This window comes from Mastacembelus armatus, chromosome 3 (genome assembly GCF_900324485.2).
Source record: "Mastacembelus armatus chromosome 3, fMasArm1.2, whole genome shotgun sequence".
Classification (NCBI taxonomy): domain Eukaryota; kingdom Metazoa; phylum Chordata; class Actinopteri; order Synbranchiformes; family Mastacembelidae; genus Mastacembelus; species Mastacembelus armatus.
The window spans coordinates 16438143-16455380 of record NC_046635.1 but is presented as its reverse complement, the minus strand read 5'-3'; the positions used below and the strand labels follow the sequence as shown (position 1 = coordinate 16455380).

At 40.2% G+C, this 17238-nt stretch overlaps 2 protein-coding genes across 3 annotated transcripts in view; both read right to left on the bottom strand.

Moving 5' to 3' along the window:
* The window catches only part of galnt2 (UDP-N-acetyl-alpha-D-galactosamine:polypeptide N-acetylgalactosaminyltransferase 2), a 64807-nt gene extending 55794 nt beyond the window's left edge, over positions 1-9013 (bottom strand). Inside the window, exon 1 of the mRNA XM_026293506.2 lies at positions 8600-9013. Coding sequence (XP_026149291.1) covers positions 8600-8695 — 96 coding nt within the window. The 5' untranslated portion in view covers positions 8696-9013. The remainder of the gene's footprint in view (positions 1-8599) is intronic.
* Positions 9014-11473: 2460 nt separating this feature from the next.
* The window catches only part of urb2 (URB2 ribosome biogenesis homolog), a 19570-nt gene continuing 13805 nt past the window's right edge, over positions 11474-17238 (bottom strand). For both annotated transcript variants that reach the window (XM_026293989.1, XM_026293990.1), the window contains exons 11-12: positions 15104-15237; positions 11474-12413 (exon numbers count right to left, since the gene is read on the bottom strand). In XM_026293989.1, coding sequence (XP_026149774.1) covers positions 12216-12413; positions 15104-15237 — 332 coding nt within the window. In that variant the 3' untranslated portion in view covers positions 11474-12215. The remainder of the gene's footprint in view (positions 12414-15103; positions 15238-17238) is intronic.

The window sequence follows — 17238 nt, the reverse complement described above, 5'->3', positions numbered from 1 at the left end:
AAGTAGGATCATGTCATATTTGGAGATGTAGGGCTTACATTTATCACTCATTTAAGGTATTATTTCATTTTCAACTGGCGTAATTGGCATGCTTTTTTGCATTTATTTCCTGCAGTTACTTATTTTCTACATTTCCTACAGATCTTTTATGAAACCTCTGGGCAGCTTTTCTGAGAACCTAACAACAGCAGTAAAAGTGACAGTTGTTCCAGCTGAGGAAAACTGAGTTACTCATACCTAAATCACAATCTGTCTTATCACTGCATTGCATTTTAGTCTTTTGAGATTGCTGTTAGCAGAGAAACCGGTTATACCTGCAAACTCTTCAGTGGAAAACGACATGGCAAGAAAGAAAACCTTGCTTATTCATTCTAACAGCCTGATAGCACAACCAAAAGACTATTAATACAACTAAGATGCAAAGTTGTGCCAAGTTTGTGGAGACCTTAAGGGTGTAACTGGTGCTGCGATGATTAAATAGTGGCGAGACAATACAAATTACACATTTCAAACCAAGGAAAAAAAACTACATCTGCAAAGTATATTACAAATAGTCAGCGTTGACAGTGCGATGAGTGTTTTTTCTGAGGAAACCTGAGGAAATGGCTATGGCTATTCATGAATAGCCATGTTATGATTCAGGGGGAGAAATTACCAATTACCTCTAAAGTAGTGTAAATTAATCCATCTACCCACCACCAGCCAGACATTATTTCTTTAATTTTAAATGTCATTTACTTTGGCTGCTGAGTTTCAACACAAAAGGGAATTTGCTGTGCAGCTTTTGTTTGTTTAATATTTAGCATCAACTTGCCTAGCGTCTGCAGATGAAAGTGAGCACATTTACATCACTTGATGTTAATTAATTTGACAAATTAACAAATAATTAACAAATTAATTATAAGTGAAAATTAAATGTTTGAGAAATCAGGTTATGACATAACAAATAACTTGTATAATTGCAATTATTTACTATTTGTCTTGATTTTCCATTATATTTATTGATTTCTGTCCAATTCAGAAAAGTGACAAAAAATTGTGTAAATCTGCATCTGACTTGAAGGTTGAGGCTGATGCAGTGACAGATTCACACACATCAGTGAATGTCTCAGGAGGGGGCTGGTCAGGATGCCTGCCTGCAAGTACCTCAACTCACTCTTTGTTATATTTGTTTTGTAAGTTAGCAGCAGCAAACAGCTGAGAGCTGAGCAGATAGAGCATCAAAACAGTCTGTGTCCTTTTTGGAGAAAAAAGGATACATGATGCACTAAAATATTCAGTACAGAGTGGACCGCTGATGCAAACTGTCATTATCTGTCAGTGGGTGAATATACAAATCATACTCAAAATATAAATCCTGATAAACGCTATTAAGTGGGTTGCTGCACAGAAATTGCAAAAAATGTGGAGTCCCTGGCCTTTCTAATTTATTCTCAAAAACAATGTGCACCGTTTTCATAATTCCATCTATAGAAAAAAACAGGGTGTATCAGTGCCATTATAGCATTAACATTGCCCAGTATCAGTCACTGGGAGTGCACCGACATCTTTACCCGTGTGGTTGTTGCAATTGTGTAATCACTTGACATTTATTTAGTGATTTGAATGTCCTTGCCACAAGTAGGGCACAGGCAAATCACCAGGACCAGTTGTGTGCCATATCAGACCTATTTCAATAGTTAGCCTGATAAAAGGAACCAGATGATTGCTGGCCTGAGGTTTTGTAGATATAAGGGCAGTTTTCATAAAAGGGGGTGCTCTGTATTCTCTTGCTGTTTGAATAAAAAGAGATCTTTGAAAAGCTTTTGTCTCAGCTGATCATATGAACAATTGATATTCATATCTCCTTCAACTTTTCTGTGAACGGTTGTCATTTGCCAGGGAAGAAACTCATCATAAGAAGAAAATAATCCAGTTTAGAGGTCATGCACAAAGGCCACATGCTATTATTTTTAATAGCAAGGAAAACTACCAATGACCAAGATGGGTAGATATAAGAAAGACAATGGAAAAACAGGCCTAAACACAGAAAAACACAGCATATAGTGAAACTTTATGCTACTAACAGATCAGCTGACAGATCAGGACTAGCTTAGCTGGCATGAAAAAAAGCTGCCAAACCTGTATCAATTCACCATTCTCCTGTTTTGGATCCAGTCACCCTTTTAATCTACCATGTCTTTCCTCTGACTCGTTGTTCTTTCTTTATATTTTTAATCATCATTCCTATCAGAGGGTAAGAGGTGTAATTGACCACTGGGTAAACACTGCCCCCTTATTTATTGATATTCTTTCCTGGAACATTGCCATTTACAGTGATAATAGTGATTTACCATGGGAAACAATGACTCATTGCTTTCAGGCAGAGAAAATTTTCATCACTGGCAGATTTTATCAGCTGCAGTTAGCTAATTAAACTAATGCTAGTTTCATGAGTTGCCCGCAGGCTGTCCCCTTTATGTACGTTTTGCCACCCACCCCGGATCATTCCCCACACGTTTTGTTCCTTTTGTCCAAGATTTAAAAAATCTGGACAGCCTTAATTTTTGGTTATATTTAGTATGTACTTTTACTGTGTATCAGGGTCCACGTATATCACCTTTTTACGCCACCCTACCAAAACCTTTTGCCACCCTATGTAAAAATTTCTAGATCCGCCACTGCTACATGCTGTACTTGATAGTGTGCCGTAAGACACCTCCATGTTGCTGGCGGAGTCCTCACCATCTGATGAGGTGGCAGTTTAGTAGGGACACCAAGTTGAAACTAATGCATTCTAATACAACAGTCCTGAAATAAATCCTTCTTCAAGAAGGTGATCATGTTTAATATATATGCTAGGTCAATCACATTATCGATCTGTAGGCGGTAGTTTGTGGTGCTGCTGTTGTGTTATACTGACTGTGCATCCCATTTATATCAATAAGGTCAGGCTAAATAACAGAAACACCTCACAATTTAAACCAAATTTAGTTCAACAACATCACTAAAAACTGTTCTAAAATTTGCAGAAATGGTGGTTTTGAAAAAAAAAAATGACATGGCTACCTGAGGTCTTTAGATGCAGCATCACAGCTATTACAGCAAAAATAACTCTATACAACAGACGTTCTTTTTCTTTTCGCAATCAAACCTTCATTTTCATAGAATCTGTCTTGTTCCGCGACTAGCAAGGGTGCTATGGTAGTATGAAAAACTGGTTCAATGTGCCCACTGAACCTGGATGTCACCCTCTGGAGAAGCAGATTTTCCTATATGTACTGTCATTTGTCCTTTGAGCAAGGCACAGGGACATGTGCAAACACACATGCACATGCACAGAGATACACGCACACAAATTAGTGGAACTGCTGTGTCTGAACAACACTCTCTCTCCTGGGATCCCTAACTATACAGTTGGGCAGCTCTTTCATGGCTCAAAAGAAGGTTTTCATTTAACTACCCCCTCAGAAAATAAATCCTTACAAAAAACAACAGTGACACAACTTCTTCTTTGGTGCTTGTTTATGCTCACAAACTTGTCTGACAGAAGGGATCATTGCTTAAAAGAAACATATGCAGCCAATACTTTAAAAAAACAACAACAACAACAAAAAAACAGCATTAATGAAAAAGATTCAGTACCCAGGGAGCCACAGTGCCAATGAACTCACACAGTCTACAATGAGATACATATGTATTGATAAATGCACAATGAGACATGCACAGACTGGCAGAAACTGAGCACCTTGAGCTGCAGATAAAAGAGACTGTAATGTTCACCTCCAGTTACATATCGGTCAGTGTTATAAACTCTAACATGATTGATCTGTGCCCCTCTCCTCTCTTCAGTTTGGTGAAATAAAAGCATTGAACCCACTTCTCAATCTTGTGCCACCAACTAGAAACTAATTCAAACCTCTGGCTAAGAACCACACACTTGGAGCCCAGTACTGTGATTCACCTTTGGGTCAGAGCTTCTTATCAGCAGTGGGCAAATGTATTCTCTAATGGATCTGGCATTAGTGTGGCTACAACATAATTTCTTCTCCTTCCCCCTATTCTTTCTCCAAGTGAATTTTAAAGGATATGCCCCCAGTTGTTCATAAGCTTAAGGACATTGGGGACAAAAAGCATAGCACAGAGCAAAAATGTCTGAGGTTCCTAAAAAGCTTCAGCTTTTGCATCATTTAAATCAAGTCAGCATTTTTTAATGTCACAGTCAACTTAAAACAAATGTCCTCATTTTTGTTTCACCAGGGTTTTTTGCCCAGCTATGGCAAAGGGATATTTTCTAATAGTTGTGTGAACCTGCCAGTAAATTAGAAATGCAGTACGAAAGACAGTTGAATTTGAGGAAGAAACTGGCATTGCATGGCATGGAAGAGATCCATTCTCTGTTTATATGTGGAAGATATCTTTGCATACATTGGTTTCTAAATAACAGACAAATGTCACTGTTAAATTAAAGGGGAGGTGCTGAGTGTAATGTAATCATTGTGACCTTTCAAGCAACATCACCTTACATTGCCATGGAACATTAGTTTGGTTGAATGATAAATAACAGCACATACTATGAAATTATTTGCACTCAGCTGTTGTTAGTTCAGCTGGTGATGTCACAGTTGCGCTTCTCTCACAGCAGCTCTCGAACTGTGGAAAACATCCCATGAGAAATCGGCTCCATATACATGTACCACTCTCTGCTTTGTAAATTGTATGTTCATTTTGATGGCTTTCACAATGTCTCTGGGGTAAAACTATGGAACACTTTTGCCCGTCACCTGTTTTGTTCAGAACACATTAGACAAATGCAGACACAAACATGTTTTAAGTGTTATAAGGTGTAAAAGACACAGGAACAAAACAAGGGGATCGGAAGGTCAAAAGGAGAGCAATTGAGATGGCTCGAATAGTGAGGCGTAGCCTATTCTCATATACACACAGGCACATCAGTACTGTTTAACGACCAATCTAAAAAATCCTGCACTTACCTTTAATTAAAAGACTAACACTACATTTACGCTAATATACATTTTTTTAGAATAAACATGTCGCACACATTTAACTGGAGATACAGACATATGTACATGATATGACTCTAAAAAGAAAACTCACCAAAAAAAAAACTCTATAGCCTGTCAAACATAGAAGACTTTAATAGAGCATTGTGGTGAGCCTGGAGGCTCATGTGTGCAATACTATCCTCCTGTGTGCAACAGTGCACTTACATGCGTTTGTACTGAGGTCAGTGGCTGGTGTCTTCCAAAGTGTCCTGTTATTCTGCATACTTAACATGTACAAAAGAGAAGAAATTCACTTTCACTCCATATGATTGCATTATGTAATCACATCAAGGAAGTATGTTTTTCACACTTTTCCTTGTAAAAACACAGAAGAGTATTTCAAATTTGCAACAGATGACAGGAGGCTGAAAATATTAATGGCTTCATAAGAACCAGTGAATCTTGGATGCAAAGACTTAAAACATGATACTGAAGTTATAAATATTTCTAGAATGGAATCACCTCATGAGGTTGTACATTGTTGATGGGTAGGTAAACCACACAGAACACATTTTACATTGCAAGTCCGTTATTCAGGGCAGTAAACCTGAGAAATGCTAGTGACTCAGTGTCACTACAGTAATAAAGAGAAAGGCAAACTGCCCTGCCAACACAGCCCAAATGCTATGATTAAAGTAATGAGGAAGTTGTATACAAAGATTTGCTTTTGACCTCTGCAGACACATGGTGACATTTCATTTGTTTTATTACTGGACCGGCAAATAATTTGTGAGAAAAAGCAACATTCATTTTTGACTCTGTCATAGCTCACAGCACCAAGACAGTGTTCAAAAGGGTCTTTAAATTGGCATACAGATTGCAACATGAAGGACTTTCTTCCAAATGAGATATGTTTCAGCTGACAATAATTCAAACACTCCTTAGTAATTGCTATGATCTTAGGAGATACAGTATTGCATGCGTCAGTGTGTGCACGTGCTGAGACACTGTCCTTCAGATTCAAAGTGTGCATTTGAATTGGCTGCCATGACAGTGAGAGACCTACTCTCACTGTTGGACCCTGAAGTCTACACAGTGCTTGTGAGCAATGACATAACATGGATTTGTTAAAGGTGTAAAGTTGGATAAAGTATTATGTGTAAAGAGTCAGCTGCATATAAATATCTGCTGTTTGTCAGTTGGACATTTTTGAGTTTATAATCTAACGACCACCCATAAACAGTACACAGAGATTATCTCATGACTGACTAATGACTGAACTGACTGACTGACGAATGAATGAACGTACACACTTGTGAATCACTCTTCAAACATAACTTCCAGTAGGGAGGATGTGTCCATATTTGCAAGCAGTCCAACACTGTCATAATTAAACTGACAGCCTTTCCAATTCACCTCTCTGTTGCCAAGACAGGAAAATATATGGAAAGTAAAAAAGGAACACTAGGGAAACACTAACAAACTGTCTATGACAATCTTCCACATAATCTCTGGTTCTCAAATATGAAGATTTGCTTTTTTCCTCCAACATTTGATATTGCCTGTGAAATGTGTCAAATAAAACTATCAGTATGAAGACATCACTCTGAACTTCATTCTTTGCATTTTATAGACTAAGTTATTCATTTTAATATTTTATTCTGATTAGCTGCACATAATTGTTATCTGCAGCCCTAATAAATTCAAGATTAAAGCGTAAGCTCCATTGATAAATTCTGTTTTGGTATAACAGAAAGAAATTATTAAATGCCTCGGGTCTTCCAAAGTGGATGAAGGCGTGATGCCAAACAACCCTCTACCTGTGCAGCATCACCCTTTGCTTAAACAGATTCAGTTGCCCTGTGTGTAGAGACACCAGGCAGGTGCAGCTGCTCATCCAGGCTCCATATTAATGATGACCAAAATCTATCTCTAGAGAAAGTTGGTTTAATTGGAGAGGCACTTTCAACCTCTAACACCCCCACCCCTACACAGAGCTATCATCTAAATGGAAAAGTAAATGACCGCTCTGACTGGTGCAAAGCAAACACAAAGAGACAGGACAAAAGACAGGTGGAACACACACAGGGCATTCACACACACAAACACTAAACAGGTAATAGAGTGTACTGTGTGCTCAAACACTCACGCAGAGCATTTCATGCATGTAAACAGCAAGATATACTGGCCTGGATTAGCTCAGACACAAACACACACACAAAATATAGACATGTATAAAGGTACTATGTTTTACTTACATTTCGTACATAGCATACTACTGCATTACAGGCCTGGTATTTCATTTTCACCTCTTACCCTCTGCTGCCATTATTGCTATACTGCTACTTCTGCTACTATTACTGATGCTCCTAGTATCCAGTAGTGCTGGGGTAACTAACACCAGTCCTAGATGCCCACTGTCCAGCATGTTTTTCAAACTATCCCTGCCCCTCCAGCTTCTAATTAGCTGAACCTATCTGATCCAGGTAACCACCTGTGGGTAGGGCAGAGATAGCTGGAAAACAAGTAAGGAGCATGGGTCGAGCACCTCAATGTAGTGTGGCCATGAAGACCTGTTAGTTTAATGCGCTGCTGTACATTACATGACACACAACAGGAACTCTAACACATATTAGTGTTGTTTTGTCAAAGAAATGACACATAGTTCCCAGGTTATTTTGTACATTAAAGCTAAAATAAAAACAATATACCACTGCAGTGGAGCCTATTTTATGAAGGTGATGATCAGTTTTTGTTCAGTGTTTCAGAGAGCTCTTGATTCAACTGTATCACTGTATGAGTCAATGTATTTTCAACACTGCAGTTTGTGCAGCTGTGCTGCACTACAGGTGTTACGGCTTCAGTTAATTATTTTCATTATTGATTGATCCATCAATTTCTTAGAGTCATGTGACATCTTCTTATGTGCAATCAGGCCAAATAATAACGTTTCATTATTTATTGAAAGGAAAAGCCGCAAATTGTGTGTATAACATGACCTAAGAAACTTTCAAACAGCAGGCAATGTGGTCAGCGAAGCTAAGCTGAAGGTTGCTGTCACAGCAGAAAACGTTTAAAGCCATCTTTTAAACCCACAACTGACAGCATGACATCACATGCCCCGGTGTTATACTTGCTGATGGCTGCTGCATCAGCTTATGCTGACGTGCTCTATGGGCTAAACCCCCCGGCTCTTTGAGCCAGGCCAGCAGCCTGATATTCAAAATATTCGCACTGCACGCTTTTTTCTTGAGCTTGCGTTCATATTAACAAGTTGACAAACTGCACGGTGTGGCCGTGCTTGGCTACCACTATCACGGAAAGGCAATCGCCGGCGCAGCGGGAGGTCTGTGCCCTCGAACCGGCCACCATGCTGCCCATACCCCCACTCATCACCACCAAATTAATGCCTGCCCACTGACACTAGCAGGCCCTTCATCAGATTCCTCATAGCATCGGTACAGCTGTAAACAGAGCCCCCGAACGGAAGAAAAGCACAACAACAGAGTCAAACCACACGGCTTCATCTGCACGGGGACCGGACATCCACACGGACACGGAGAAGGAGATGCACCGTGTAGCCAGAAAAAGCAGTCGAGGAACGGAAATCCTACCTTTCGACTCAACGCCGTCCCCGAGTAGAAGTAGTAGGCTATCCCCAGCACCCAAAGCACCGCAAAACACAACAATATCCTCGATTTTCTCCGCATGGCTGCCTCTTTTTTACGTCCGCCTGCCTCGAGGCTTCGTGGGTCGGTTCGGCTCTGGCTTTAAGCGGCTCGTGCCGGTCTGCTGTGTCCGTGCTGGGCGCTTCGCTCTACGGATTCGGCAGGCTTCGTCAGTCGGTCAGGGGAGCTAAGGGAGCAGGAAGCACCAGCCAACATCAGCGGGGTGAAAGGGCAAAGGCGAGCCGACTCTAATCCAATCAAACACCGGCTCACAAAGCCCTAGAGGAGGAGGAGGGCCGTGGCGGCAGAAGCGAGTCGAACCGTGCCGTGTAGTGCTGTGCAGGTCCGTGCTACAGCCGAAATGAGGGGTGTTAAAACGATCCCTGCAGGAACTGATTGTTGTAATATTTTAGGTATGTGGCTGTAGGACCGGACGCAGGATCTCACCGTGTTATTTGTAGCTCTGTAGCGCTGCAATTGTTTCGAAGGGACGGTAGGGGCGCCAATGACGCTGTAATCCGGGTGAAAGGAGAAAAAAAGTAGAATTATTTTCTTTGGTTCTGCTCTAACATGACGTGAACCAACACAAAAAACCACACACAACGTGTAGGGCCTAGAATATATTTAGTTTAATGTCCCTTCGATTTCCTTCCACTTACCTTAATTCCCCCTTCCTTTTCTTTTCTTTTCCTTTCTTTTCTTTTTCATTCATTTCCTGTAACTAATTTTCCTTTCCCTTCATTTCCTTGTTTCTTTTTCCTTTTCCCTGTTTTCCTCGATCACAGTCATGTGGTCCATGTTGCACCCTTATTCTAGTGAAAACACCTGAGACAATAATATAAGTGCAAGAATTTCTCGTTCTGTCCCTCACATAGTTTGACGTGTTGCATTTTATTTTTTCAACTGATCTACAATCAGTTCACAATTTATTTGGTGCACCTAGTTGAAAGAAATGCAGTCTAATCGAATAGTCCTACAGTTGTCTAGCGAAGGTGATCATGTTTTGTAGAGGAAATGATTTAACTGTAAGGCCATTTTAGCGGCTGTAGGTTGTGCTGCTTTTTAACTGTATTGTTTTATACCAACTGGAATTTATTAATTTGGTCACGCAATTTATATTAATGAGAGTAGGCTAAATTACAAAAACACCATTAAGGGTAACACAGTAGCCTACATTTCAACAGCTACAGAAACTGCAGCCCCCAAAATGATCAAGCAATTGAATCACTAGTTCTGAAACAGTTTTAAAACACAAACTGAACATTATTATTTTACAAAGGAGGAATTTCTGCAGTACTGGTGGGTTAGATTATCATAGTTTAAATTATTAATCAAGAAAATTATGGAAAATAAACTATTAATCAATAACGACTGTATTGATGGGAAGCACAGTGGATTAGCGTGTGGCGCCATTGCCTCACAGCAAGAAGGTTCCTGGTTTTGAAACCCAACAGGGGCCTTTCTGTGCAGTTTCCATGTTCTCCCCCTGCTTATGCAGGTTTTCTCAGGGTACTCTGGGTTCCTCCCACAGTCCAAAAACCCATCTGTCAGGTTGATTGGTGATTCTAAATTGCCCATAGTAGTGAATGTGAGTGTGTGAGGTTGTTTGTCTCTATGTGGCCCTGTGATGGACTGGTGACCTGTTCAGGGTGTACTCCTGCCTTTCACCTGAAGAGAGCTGGGATAGGCTCCAGCAGATCCCTGTGACACTAAAATAGTGATAAGCAGGTATGGATGGATGGATGGATGGATGAATGGATGGACTATAATGACAGTTATAACTGACTACACCACTTCATGTTCTCCATGTTAGGTAAAACCACAGTTGCATCTGGGTCTGTCTTTAGTTTAGATTCATGTCTTTAGCTATGAATGGCAAATTATGACATACATATACTGCCATGCTGGTAGAAAATCTAAAACTGTCTCATATGTGTGGAAAACAGGGACCCTTCCACTTAAATATATTTGTCTAGAACGTGGACATTGCAGTCATTGCTAATTTCTGTTAATTTTTAATTTACTGTTTTGAACATTAGCCTACATTGACGTTCTTTTTGAATTCCTGGATTTAGGTTATGGATTGTCTTTGAATATTTCTACATCAAGTCATTACTACAAATGCAACAATCAAAGTTTTCAGAAAAAAAGTATTGTTCAATTATATTTATTTAAGGTCTAACAGTTGAAAACTCCATTAATCTGCTTCATCATGACTGTGTGGGTGTAGTTTGATCAGATTGTATTGATACTTGTGAATATACAATATATAGATGTTAAATCAGAATTTGTGCACAGAACTATACTACCTTCTTCTCAACCATAAACAAAACAAAAAATGCAGAAAAAAATCTCATATGTAATAAGCCAAACTGCATTTATTTAAAAAAATACATTTATGTAGAAGCCTGTTGTTTATGATAAGCTGGTGCAGAAAATGTCTCCAGGGCCCTTAAAGTAGCATAAATCTATACAGTTGTTAATTTCAGATACACGCTAAAGTAACATGTACAAGCATATACAGCATACATGTGTATATTTAGTTAGCATATTACATTGAAATAACTACTGTGGTGGAATGTGGACTGATGAGTCTAAAATATGAAATATTTCAGTGCAAATATTTCAATTCAGAGAGCTTGAATTGTTCAGTCATGCAAGTGTCACACTGACCATGATTAGTCAGCAGTAAGCAATAATCTTACTAAGCTCTTGAGATAAACCAGTTTTCTGCAGACATTATCTGCTAGTCTAATCATATCCATTATTGCCATGATATGAGAAAGGATGTATTGTTCATGCAGAATTAATGGCCACCAGTCCATGTTATTTATTTTAATAGTTTTACATTGTATTTCTCTGATTTCTCTACAGCCCACAATTAAGCGTACAAAATGCTTCTAAAGATTAGTAGTACTAAATATTATATAAATGTTAGAAGACTTCTAGTTTTTAGTTTCAACAAATCAAAACTTATTTATTTCATGCAGTAACCATTTAAATCACTGTGTTAAATAATCTATGTTATGGTTCACTGGTTTTGGTTGACAGTAATAAAAATATAAAGTACAATTCATACATTCACACTAAGTACAATTATTCAAAAATTTAGTAAAGTGATGATTTAATGAGTTTCTTTAAATTATAGACACACAATTTCACGTGATTTGCTGTGGTTATAGTGAAATGTAATTCTGATTAGGAAGCAGTTCAGTGATCAGCCCCTAACATTACCCATCACAGTGGCTGTATGTGAACAGCTACTGTTCTTCCAGATGTTAGGTTAGGGTGCAGACAACAAATATTAAACAGTAATATCATACATTGCAATTTTGTTTTTAACGCCTGTGATGTCTGTCTGAGGAGCAAAGTCAGTTCTTCTGTGAGTTACTTCTACTGTAAGAATTATTTTTACACTCCTGGTATCCATAAGCTGTTGCACTGTATTCAAAGGCAGAAATGACACATAAACCATAGATATTCTATACTAAGAAAAATGCATGTGAATTTAATCATTTGTGAATCTAAAATTGTGAATCTCTCCAGGAGTAGTTGTGATGGTTCAAACAGTGTACTTGTCCTCTCCTTGCCTCTGCGCTTTGTGGTAGTGGGTGTAGCTGCTGTACAGTTCATCAAACACTTCTCTAACTCCTATCTGCAGTCTAGCCATCAGAAATTTGATATCCTGCTCCATGCACAGATCCAGAATCTGATAGATCCCTTCAGTTAGATGCAGCTTCACATCTGGTCGTAGAGTAACCTGCAGAGGCAAATAACAGGGTAGCTATGAAAAAGGAAAAAATAGGAGAAAAGACAGGAATACAAAATATGGCAAAAAGCAAAGTAGATGAATTTGAGGTCTATGTTCATATCTTTTTCATAGACCATATCTTTGTTCTCTCAATGTGATTATACTTTCAACTACCAGTCAGCTCTCCTTTTCCCTTTCCACACATGCACTTTTACCTGATCATTTGATCTTTCTTAGCAGAACAGGTAACATAATCTATCCTGAAAAAACACAAATTATAATACATTAAAACATATTTTTGTCTCTACTTTTAGCTTTCTGTATGTGATATAATGCGAGCATTCTACTTCACTCTCAATCTATTGGTTTGACATTGTATTTAGCATACAAAATATTTTATAGCTTAGTCATCTTGTTTTTCTCCTGTTGCACTGAAATAAATTGCAATTAAAGAGACAGAATCATTTTAAACTGTGCCTAGGTTCAGATCTGAAACAATCCCAAATCTGGACCCAGATCGGACTCTGATCTGATAGACCTGTACAGCCGAAGCAAAGAGGTGTATTTAGACAGCTAGGCAATACTACAAGCCACACTCATGCACACCCACAAAAAACAATTGGTGAACACCATCACAAGACAAAAACTTCAGCTTGAAGATATTGACACATCCAGAAGGAAAAAATGACACATCTGAAAGAAATGTATTTCAGCTGCTATTAAAGCTCTCTGTTTCAAATAGCCAAACCCATGTTAATCCTGGTTTTTGCTCCTACTTTTCCTACTCTCTGTGTGTAAAAGAACACCACCTCTTCGCTCTGGCAGCCACTGTTTCCCATTTGTAACTGCTGAGAGCTTTTCCCATGGCTGGCTCTCTAGAAACTGCGTCATGGTAACTGGACTCGAAACGTTTCACCACTCATCCCAGTGGCTTCTTCAGTCTAACGGGAAACTGGTTTTCCTCCAGGTTGGTTTCAGTTTAACCCTAGCCTGAATAGTTTTGTTAGGTGGACTATGGAAGTAGTACTGTTAAGTGCCTAAAAAAAAACTTCTCTAATAACGCCTGGCTGATGCAGATTTCAGTCTAGACTGGAAGCCTTTCGTGATAGTTTTGACACACACCAACAGTGCATTCAGACAGTATTCAGATGCTCATCACTTTTTCAATTTTGTTATGTTGCAGCCTGATACTACAATTGTTTAAATATTTTTTTCTCAATCTACACTCAGTGCCACATAATGACAAAGTAAAAACAGAATTTTGGAAATTCTATAAATTTATTAAAAAGGAAAAACAAATATCACATTTACATAAGTATTATATCTCCCATTTCTCTTGATCATTGTTGAGATATTTCTACACCTTGATTGGAGTCCAACTGTGGTAAATTAAATTGATGATGTAGAAAGGCACGCACCTCTATAGAAGGCCTCACAGCTGGCAATGCATATCAGAGCAAAAACCATGCCATGAGGTCAAAGGAAATGCCTGCAGAGCTCAGAAACAGGCTTGTTGATAGGCACAGAGCTGTGGAAGGCTTCAAACAAAGGTTCCCCGTAACAGAGTGGCCCCCATAACACTCAAATTGAAGATGTCTGGTACAACAAGGACTCTTCCAAGAGCTGGTCACCCAGCCAAACTGAGCAATCATTGGAGAAGGGCCTTAGTAAGAGAGGTGACCAAGAACCCAACAGTCACTCTGACTGAGCTCCAGAGATCCTGTGTGGAGATGGGACCAGGAGGATTTCCAGGAGGACAACCATCACTACAGCCCTCCACCGATCTGGGTTTTATGGCAGAGAGGCTAGACAGAATCCTCTCCTCAGTGCAAAACACCCGCTTGGCGTTTGCAAAAAAGCATAAGAAGGACTCACTAATATCAGGCTGCAACATAACAAAATGGAAAAAACCAAAGTGCATCTGAATACTGAATGCACTGTAAATTACATCTGACTTACAACGATGGCCATCTCTTTGAAAACCTCACAATCCAAAAACACAATATAAATCCAATTTTAGAACTCAAAGATCTCAAAGAATTGCTCTTCCACACTATTATTTGTGGCCTGTGTCTATCTTCATCTGTCCATTTATCTGTCTCTCTTTGTCTATGTCTGGATGCGAAGGTACACTCATTTGTTCCTCTTGCTGTACTGGAAATGGCTGAGTCAAGTTAAATACAGTCTGGCAGCAAAGAGGAGCACCATTCACAAACCAGACATGACTCACTGCTCTGAGGGAACATCCAGCCTAAAGCTTCATTCCAGCTCATGGAGTTACAGTAATCCTGGACTTGTTTGCTTAGATTTGGAAACATTTACAATCTGGCCGATGGAAGCGCTTCCCATCTCTGCATCTGAGCATTAGTATCTCAATTTCTCTGAGGAGTCTCATCAGCTCAACATGTGCCACCAGACAAAATAGGCTGGATCAGAGTATCAGTTGAGACCCTACTGACTCGTGTATAATTTTGTCTAAGTGTGTGATTCATAGCTGTAGAAAATCACAAGGGATAACAGCTGGGTTTGGATGAGGAACTTTGTTGACTTTGCATGCTAGTGTGACTGCATGTGGCTGTGTGTATGCTGGCATACCCAAATTTGTATAATGGCCAGAAAGAATAATTTTTCAATGCTAGTACTGGCAAAAAAACGAAACAGTGAGCATTCAAAATGTGTGTGTGTGTGCATGCGTTTACCTTCTGCAGCTCTGTGACATACTGAGCCACCATGAAGGCTGACAGTGTGGTGAAGCTCTCAGCTGTGGCAGCAATGTGAGAGTACATTCTCTCTATCAACCTGGCACACTGAAGATACACATCACTGTCCGTACCTTAAAAACAGCCATGAATTTGGTTAGAAGAATAACAAAGAATAAAATTTAAATGCAGCAAAGAATAAACACATCAAAAATCATAAATATTTGTATAACATGTTTATACAGCAGTGTGACTGGCATTTGAATAATAGCTTTTATGGTTTATAAGTAAACATTTCTGCACAGATGTCAGCAGATAATAGTAGATGTACACTAAAGAACGAATTCATGTTAATGACACTTCCTTTCAAAACAATTTTCTATTTTTGAGAGGGTACTATTGTCAAGGAAATATCAGAAATAGCTAACAGTGCTTTTATATCATTGGGGTATTGCCTAGCCCGGTGGCAGGCAAGGGATTGGATAATTAAATTTTCACTTTAAATTTTAATATAGCACGGCAAATTGGCACAGTACACTTTGTTACTAAACTGTTTTACTTTTTGTTACATTTCATGACAATTGAATATGCATGTAATTTACTGACAATTCTCTTTAAAATGTTTGGAATAACAGATGAATAGGGTTCACTGTACTTGTTGCTTCCTCAACCCACAGCTTTTTACACGGTATTTTGAATAAAAATCCCCAAACACCTGCTTTCCCCAAAGGGGTTAAACCGAGCTGTCAACTGATCACCACATGGTGGTGAGTTGGATCCGCTGGCGGAGGATGAAGCATGACAGACTCGGCAGACCTAAACGTATTGTGAGGGTCTGTTGGGAATGTTTGGCCAAACACTCTGTCAGAGAGGTCTTCAAATCACACCTCCAAGAGAGCTTCAACCAGATCCCAAGAAAGTTTGGCATTGAGTCCAAATGGACCATGTTCTCCACCTTCGTTATTGACGCAGCAGCTGGAACCAGTGGTTGTAAGGTCTCTGGTGCCTGTCGTGGGGGCAATCCCCGAACCCAGTGGTGAACACCGGAGGTAACGGATGCCCTCAAGCTGAAGGCTGAGGCAAAAACTCAGGTATGGAGGAGTTTAGTGAGGCCATAGAGGAGGACTATCGGTTGGCCTCAATCAAATTCTGGTAAACCGTCCAGCGCCGCAGGAGGGGGAAGCAGTGCTCTGCCAACACTGTTTACAGTGGAGGTGGGGAGCTGCTGACCTTGACTGGGGATATTGTTGGACGGTGGAAGGAATACTTCGAGGATCTCCTCAACCCCGCCAACACACCTTCCATAGAGGAAGTAAAGGCTGAGGAGTGGGAGGCTGATCCACCCATCACCCAAGATGAAGTCAGCAAGGTAGTTCGGCAGCTCCTCAGTGGCAAGGCACAGGGGGTGGACGAGCTCCACCCTGAGTATCTCAAGTCTCTAGATGTTGTTGGGCTGTCATGGCTGACATGCCTCTGCAACACTGCGTGGTGATTGGGGACAGTACCCCTGGATTGGCAGACCAGGGTGGTGGTCCCTCTTTTTAAGAAGGGGGGACCAGAGGGTGTGTTCTAACTATAGAGGGCTCACACTCTTTAGCCTCCCTGGGAAAATCTATACCAAAGTGCTGCAGAGAAGAATCTGGCGGTTTTCATCCCGGTCGTGGAACACTGGACCAGCTCTATACCCTCTTCAGGGTGCTCGAGGGTTCATGGAAGTTTCCCAACCAGTTCACGTGTTTTATGGACTTGGAGAAGGCATTCAACCATGTCCCTCGTAACATCCTATGGGAGGTGCTCCAGGAGTATGGGGTCCAGGGCCCTTTGCTAAGGGCTATCCAGTCTCTGTACAAACAGAGCAGGAGCTTGGTTCACGTTGTCGGTAGTAAGTCAGACCTGTTCTCAGTGCATGCTGGACTCTGGCAGGGCTGCCCTTTGTCATCGGTTTTGTTCATTATTTTTATGGACAATTTCTAGGTGCAGCTAGGGGCCAGGGGTAGTCCAGTTTGGGGATGAGAGGATTTCATCTCTGCTTTTTGCAGATGATGATGTCCTTTTGGCTCCATCGAGCCAGGACCTTCAGCGTGCACTTGGGCGGTTTTCAACCATGTGTGAAGCGGCCGGGATGAGAATCGGCA